General features: G+C 41.7%; 1 protein-coding gene across 1 annotated transcript; it reads right to left on the reverse strand.

Moving 5' to 3' along the window:
• Nucleotides 1-55: 55 nt before the first annotated feature.
• Nucleotides 56-4,187, reverse strand: LOC133504913 (inositol-tetrakisphosphate 1-kinase-like). The gene is made up of 10 exons (XM_061827654.1): nt 4,105-4,187; nt 3,822-3,846; nt 2,894-3,016; nt 1,816-1,933; nt 1,613-1,714; nt 1,293-1,333; nt 1,055-1,220; nt 825-892; nt 265-427; nt 56-195 (listed from the first exon to the last, which is right to left on the reverse strand). Exons 1-10 carry the CDS (start codon nt 4,185-4,187, stop codon nt 56-58), a joined length of 1,029 nt encoding a protein of 342 aa, XP_061683638.1.
• Between the last annotated feature and the right edge of the window lie 3,119 nt (nt 4,188-7,306).

Raw genomic sequence — 7,306 nt, forward strand, 5'->3', positions numbered from 1 at the left:
TTAAGCTTAAAAAAATGACATGTTTTACGTGCTATTTTTCCATCGCTGAGGTGTCTCAGGGCCCACTTTCCACGGTCAAGGTCGCCTCTTTGTATTTAGTTTTCTCAGGAGAGGCTACAGAAGAAGCTTGTGCATCCAGCACTGACTCAATGTGGCTGAGCAGAGAAGAGAAAAACTGCGGCACGCCTTCGTAACCTGACATGAGAAGAGAACACTCCTGACCGTCTGCGTCTTGTGTGGCACAAGTCATCGCTTTGGCTTCACCTGGAAAAATGTTGATGTCGATGACGGTGAGGGTGTACGTATGTATATTGATGATGAGATCCACACCAAACAGGGCCATACCGAGCTGAAGGCGCAGCTCTCGGACCAAGGCGGCCACAGCCTCCGTGCTGGGTGGCGGCAGGCAGGGCATTTGCTCATCCAGCTTGGGTAAGAGAGATGCATTTCCGAATGGATTTCAGACAGCGATCATCAATGAGTGTCAAAGCTGAGAATCAACTTTCATAATTAAGGAGTACCCTACTCTGGTTCCCACAGATATTAAGTCGCCGTTCTGTGAACTAACAGAGTGAAAACACGTGGATAGATCATAAACCCCAGAATGATTGCACACAAGCAAGATGGGAGCCCTCAATCACAGGGACATCATGAATAGCGCATGGAGCAGAAATTGTCACTATGCCAGTTGCATGAGAGTCCATAATGGCCACCGCACCAATGGCACCCTTTTAGATTATCAGTTAAAAAGAGTGGAGGATATTTTGTAATTTTAGTATTTTAGTTTTTCAGTAAAAAAAAAAAAAAAAGGCTACCATACGCACAGCAGTAAGGTCAGAGCTTGATTCTGGTTTGGACACTTGCTGACTGTTGAAGAAGATGGTCTTTCTGTCTGTAGGCAGAGAGAAATAAACCACAACTGGAGTGTACAAGGGGGAAGAATAAAGCGTGTGATAGCATTAGCAGATCAGTAGAACGGGATCTGGAGGGAAAACGAAGATTGTGGACAGAAACATTCAAGACTGACAGGGGGAAATTGCAATTTCTGACTGACCGCAAGGCCCGGTCGGGAAATTCTTGAGTGAGGGCCTCTCCACACAGAAATGTCGTTCTCCGACCACAAACACCTTGTGCAAAACAGCCCCATGATTGACAAAACTCTGGAGGACGCACGGAGGTTGGATCTCCACCAGACTTGCCGCACTGAAGATCAGCGACATCTACACATGGAGCCCATGGAACCAGCACAGTAGGGAAAGGCAAAGTATCTATATATAAAACCACAAACTTACCTCATGGGAAAGAGAACCGTGTGCCACTCTTGTTTTACAAACTGTCCAACAGAGAGAACCAAGTCTTAGGAGCTGTTACACACCAAAACAAAAAGTAGCATCACTTGCCTCAACTGAGTCATGACTATAACTTTCTGAGCTACATAATGCTCTTTTTCCCCTCATTTTGAATTGGATAAGAGTGGTACCAATTCTACAGGTATGCATATAAAGGAAACGAAACAGCAAATGAGTGTTGCTGACAATTGTTTTTCTCTTCAATTGGGACGCAAATGAAATTTTGTCCTGCAATTTGTCTGAGGACAAGTTAGCAAACTGACTGAGAGGGAAGCTCAGGTTCTGAGTCGTCACTTTCTGCTGAATGGAAGGCATGTCGCCGACACTGTGGACCTCAAGGTAAGGAGGGCTGCAAATGTGCCAGTCTGTCGAACATGAGAGATGAAAAGAGCACAAGTCTTCATAGCATCCACAACATGGCAGTATTACAGTACTATTGCGTTACAATGATGACTGAACATGAGACCTCGGAGTGAATTGTGCAGCGTGCTCATGATCCGGTAAGAGGCAAAGCGATCTAGAATTTGGGTCATGGCAGGCAGAGGATCCAGAAGAACTGTACTGCTGTGAGCTGACACATAACTCTGGAACATAACACAGCGGGATATTTCAATTTCATGACCCAAAAAAGCTAGATTGCTGATTAGGTGGCACCATAATTAATGCTGTACTGTACTTTAGTTTAGAAAGTTATACAACATGTAAACCAAATTATTATATCATAACAAATCGACACCCACTGGATTTAGTATTATAAACATTCAAATCAAAAGTATTGCACACTTATTAAAACTTTACACTCAAGGAGCAACACACCAGCCCCACATTCACAAAACGACAACAACGTCAGGCTCTCACTTTTTCCAAAAGAGTGATTTGCAAAAACACTTGTACAGCATACATACATTAGATACAGAAGCGTAGTATATGATGATGTCACTTGTTTGCAATAGCAAAGCACAAAAGTCTTAAATTAGTACAAGATTTTGAAAGGGGCTCCTTTTGTCAAAACACTCCTCACAATTCAGACAACAACATGCACACAAGTCGCAAAGCGCCTCTGATCCTTTGCAGAATGAAACATTCTTGTAAAACCTCTACACAAATTTATATATTTAAAAAACACATTTTGTTGTCATTTGATCCACACATGGCTTGACTTGATTTTGTTTGAATTATTTACACAGCACAGTTACAAACTTAAAACACTTTTGGGACTACTTCTCTGTAATTAGTTAAGTATTGTAAGTGAGAAACAGAGAGTAAGTGCAAATGTACAGTGTGTAAACATACAAGATAAGTGCAATGCTGCAGACTATTTGGCAACCATAAAATACTGTATTCAGCACGGGTAACTTTGAGAGTAAAAGCAAAATCTGAAAAGAAAGAAAACAGTACAGAAATAAACATGATCTCTTTTTCCAATCATGTGTTCGCGCACCTGGTCGTTGTAAGTGGACAACCGATGATGCGCTATTGCAGATTTCAAATTTGTTTCACGTCGAGAACAACAATGTTGTGTGTTGTGGTTTTTCAAGCTCCACCTGGAAGTTGACCAGGAGCTGCCTCGATCGGCTGTCATGCTCTGCCTCGACGATGACGTCAGAGAGCTTGTGAACGATGACATCGAAGGGTCCTTGGGGGCCAAGTGGCTGAGTAAGATCGAGCTGCAAAAAAAAAACCATTTGATGTCCTCGTCATCGTTCGCCTTGAATTAGATGGCTTGTCACGCAACATTGAATTTATTATGTACACAAAACATCCATCCATCCATTTTCTGTACCTCACTTTGGGTGAGAAGTGGGGTACACCCTGAACTGGTCGTCAGACAATCTCAGGTCACATAAAGACAGACAACCCTTTGCACTCACATTTACACCTATGGGCAACTGAGTCCATTCAATTAACCTATCATGGAGGTTCTTAGGATGTGAGAGGAAACCGCAGAGAAAACCCACGCAGGGGAAGAACATGGAAACTCTACATAGGCAAGGCCGGATTTAAACCCGGGTCCTCAGAACCGAATCCACTGTTCCGCCACACAATGAAACTAGAAAATACCATTGACACATAATCCTGCCTACATTAAGTGTTTTGCACCTCAGTTAAAGAGTTTTTTTTTTTTTTTTTTTTTGTAATGACACCTAAATGCACAGAAAGGAGGTGGCTGCAGGTGGCCATGACATGCATTGCTGAAGTTGCAGACATGTGTGTATGACACCCGTGGCTGTGGGCGCACACTCGAGTAAACTGTTGTCAAATTGCTATAAAAAAAATAAAAAATAATGAAAAAAAAACCTCAACACAATGCAATGAAACCTTATCCTGTGTGCATTGCTTTGTTTGGAAATCTTGCGACGAGAGATGAATATAAATCTACCCAGCTACCCATAAGCATGCAAAAAAAAAAAAAAAATGCAGACAATTAACAAATCCCACACGATTTTATGCACACAAGACAAAAACATTTACCTCCACCACCTCCACTCCGTGATCCCTGGATGAACAAAACAAATTCTCTTTGAGATGACCTTTATTGTTACATGACAACCAACCTCCATTAGTCCTCTACTTCAAATACTTTCACATCCTTTGAATAATTACATTCATCACCTAATTACATTTCGCCGTCTCTTCGGTTAGTTGCACTACTCAGATTGGAGCAACTTTGCGATCCTAATTTGCAGTACATCTATTTTTTTGAATTAGTGCAATATGATTATGACAATACAAGAAAAAAAGGTATCCAACTTACGCACAGAGCTCCGCAAAGGCATCCAAATTCATCTTCCTGCGTTTCTTGTCACTGAGCCAGAAGCCAACTTTGCGACGCGACATTTGCCTTGCTTTGCCTGTGACCCGCCGACAGCCGATATAGACAGTAATGGTGGGATGCTCATGTCAGTAACAAACACCGCTAACCCACCGGCGCTAAAGTACCACCCACCCGCCCACTTATGCTGCATCTCAAGTCAAGTCAAGTTTATTGGTATAGCTCTTGAAGAGAAAGGAGTCCTGGTGGACATCCCATGACAGAAAGTGCCCAATAGGCCAAGGAAAAAATTGAAGGCCCATTCCAGGAAAAAAAAAACTTGAAAGTACCACAGATGAGGGGGGAATCCTCCTTCCAGGATAAGCGTGTTGCAATGGATGTTGAGTGGAAAACATTGATCACATATTAAGGTACACTACAATGTTAATTAAGATGGCATTCCGTTTTTAAAAAGACAAATTAAAGAGATTAAGTGCTGCAGGTGCACGCCTTCAGAAAGCGGTTCTGCACCAGGACCTGGCCCAGTCGTTCCTAACATAATCATTCCCACCAGTGCTTCCAAGGATGTGGTCCAGCTCAGATTTTGTGCCTGGCGGGTGAGTCCAGAACCCAGACAGGAACAGCCTCAGATACACCACCTTTCCACCACTCCGAGGCCCATGAGTAGTTTAAGAAAATGCAAAGTCCAAAAATGCAAAAATAAATCTTAAATCAAGATCAAAACATTTAATATCAGAGCCAGCGTATTGTAACCCAAATAGAAAATAGTCAAAATCCTGCTGGCATGCATGTTATAGTAGCCAATCTCTAGCCTAGCTTAGTCGACGATCTGAGTCATGGCTGGTCACTGCAATGTCTCTGTGATGGGTCGCCAGGGAGTCACAGTGAAATTGAACAAGTATAGCTTTATTGGAGACCTTTTCGCGATTCCTCTATAAACTCACAGAAGGAAATCGCAAAACTGTCACAAATAAATATCAGTGCATAGACATTACTGTTTGTACCCACCGTGGTTGGTAGAGGTTGTTCAGTGACCGCAGGGTAGATAGTACAAATCCTGGATCCACATGTCAAAGTGTACTTGGGAATGGCACTGAACCCGAACTTGCTCCCAGTGGGCGTGGCAGCAGTTACCAATTGGTGTGTGAATGTGAGGCTTTCTAAAGTACTTTAATATGTATGGATGTATATATTGTAAGTGCAGTCCATTTCAATTTAACCACTAAAAATTAATATAAATTATTGCCCCCCCACCAAAACAAAAAAGATACTCCCTCATCGATGTTGTTCATTAATTTTAATGTTAGTATACAACATTAGAAGTTATGGGTACCCCTTCTTTTAATTTCTTACCTGTAAATGCCTGAGGCAACGGTAGTCAAAAGAAAGAAAAGTTTGTTTGTTTTCATTGTTAATATACCACCATATCCATCCATCCATTTTCTTACCCACTTATCCTCACAAGGGTCGTAGAGAGTGCTGGAGCCTATCCCAGCCATCACCAGGCAGGAGACGGGGTACACCCTGAACTGGTTGTCAGCTGATCGCAGGGCACATGGAGACAGACAACACTCACAATCACACCTAGGGGCAATTTATAGTGTCCAATTGATGTTGCATGTTTTTGGGGTGTGGGGGGGAAACCGGAGTGCCCGGAGAAAACCCACGCAGGCACGTAGAGCATGCAAACTCCACACAGGGAGGCCTGGGATTGAACCCGGGTCCTCAGAACTGTGAGGCCAACTCTTTCCATCTGATCCACCGTATAGGTATAGGCATCTTATACTACCATAGTTACACATAAATAACATAAATGGGAATTGCCTAAAATTGACAACAAAAATATTGTTTTCTTTTTTTTTGTCCGTACATTTCTTTCAAGGGAGTGAAATGAGTATTTCTACTTTCACCAGTGTTATTTTTTGCGCAGGTGGTTGTATTTCTGTTCTGTGGAATACTTTTACTTTTGCCAGCAGTTTTTGAAGCATGTTCAGTTTGATTTCGTGAAAGAGAAAATGACTCGAATGAGACAAACACTTTGACCTGAGGTCTGCCCAGTGGAGCAGATCAACTGCAGATGTCTCATCTGGCCAATAGATGGCCGCCTTGTGCACTGGTTGCGAGCTCCTGAGTGCATTTAAACACGTAATCTTAAACACGTTTGCCATGAGAGATCGTCAAACGTGAAAGCAGGAAATTATATCATCCTGCCATTTAGTTTGTCTGAAATGTATTATTTATTAATTACCACTATATTTTTGTTCATCTACAACAACAATCAAAATATTTAAATGTTTTGTTTTTTCATTAAAAATTAATACACTTGTTGCCATTCATACCATACGATACCTCATGGCTTCTGCGAGTATAAAAGTCATCAGTTCAATTAAAAAGGCTCATATTTCCCACTGAGTCAAATGAAATGAGATCATCATCATCATTTCAGTATTCTCACTCTGTGGCATTTTTGTTTGGTGGTGTTTCGTGAGATTTTTTCCTCATCAAATATGTATGTCTTGCCTGATCTGGGTTAGGAAACGCTATGTGTACGGTAATCCAATTTTTCCGAGCTTTGCAGAGCACAAACAAACTGTACATCTATTTTGACACTCCACATAGTTCCACCTCTAGCTTTGGTGACTGTGGCCCTGTGTGCGTGGGTGGGTGTTAGCCCCAACCCGACCTATTATGTGTTCCTGTGTGTGTGTGTCCTCTTTTCAGTTTCCACAGTGACCCATCAGGATTTGGGGTTATGGATCACTGTCCTTCTCAATTAACGTGGACCACCAACCTGGTGTCTATTTCGAAACCCTCACCAATACAACCCAACCAGTTTCAACCCTATCATTTAAAACAAATGGAAAAATAAGGATTGACTGTACCAAATTGTGTTTCCTTTTGTAGTTTATTGATAAAAGTAACCCATAGTACAATAAATGCACTTTGGCTATAAAAACAGTGATCTATTGAGCATTACTTTACTCACCTGGAACGGATTAGGCTATTTACATGTAAAAAGCACTTCTATTTATGAAAAATCCACATTATGAAAGAACTCCCGGAACAAATTCATTTCGTAAGTAGAGGTACCACTGTATATATAATCCACACAAACTCAACTCAACCTTGTGTACTTTCCAACCTTACAGTAATTACTGGTGGTACCACAAATATACTATCAATA

The sequence above is a fragment of the Syngnathoides biaculeatus genome, chromosome 8, assembly GCF_019802595.1.
Source record: "Syngnathoides biaculeatus isolate LvHL_M chromosome 8, ASM1980259v1, whole genome shotgun sequence".
Taxonomy (NCBI): domain Eukaryota; kingdom Metazoa; phylum Chordata; class Actinopteri; order Syngnathiformes; family Syngnathidae; genus Syngnathoides; species Syngnathoides biaculeatus.

What these genes read in the sequence shown, in the direction of transcription:
- LOC133504913 (XM_061827654.1), bottom strand. Translation starts at nt 4,187, where the DNA reads ATGTCGCGTCGCAAAGTTGGCTTCTGGCTCAGTGACAAGAAACGCAGG. An exon ending in AGCTCCTGGTCAACTTCCAG is followed by an intron (nt 1,934 to 2,893) that starts GTGGAGCTTGAA and finishes GTTATGTTCCAG; the next exon opens with AGTTATGTGTCAGCTCACAG. An exon ending in ACGGTTCTCTTTCCCATGAG is followed by an intron (nt 1,221 to 1,292) that starts GTAAGTTTGTGG and finishes CTCCATGTGTAG; the next exon opens with ATGTCGCTGATCTTCAGTGC.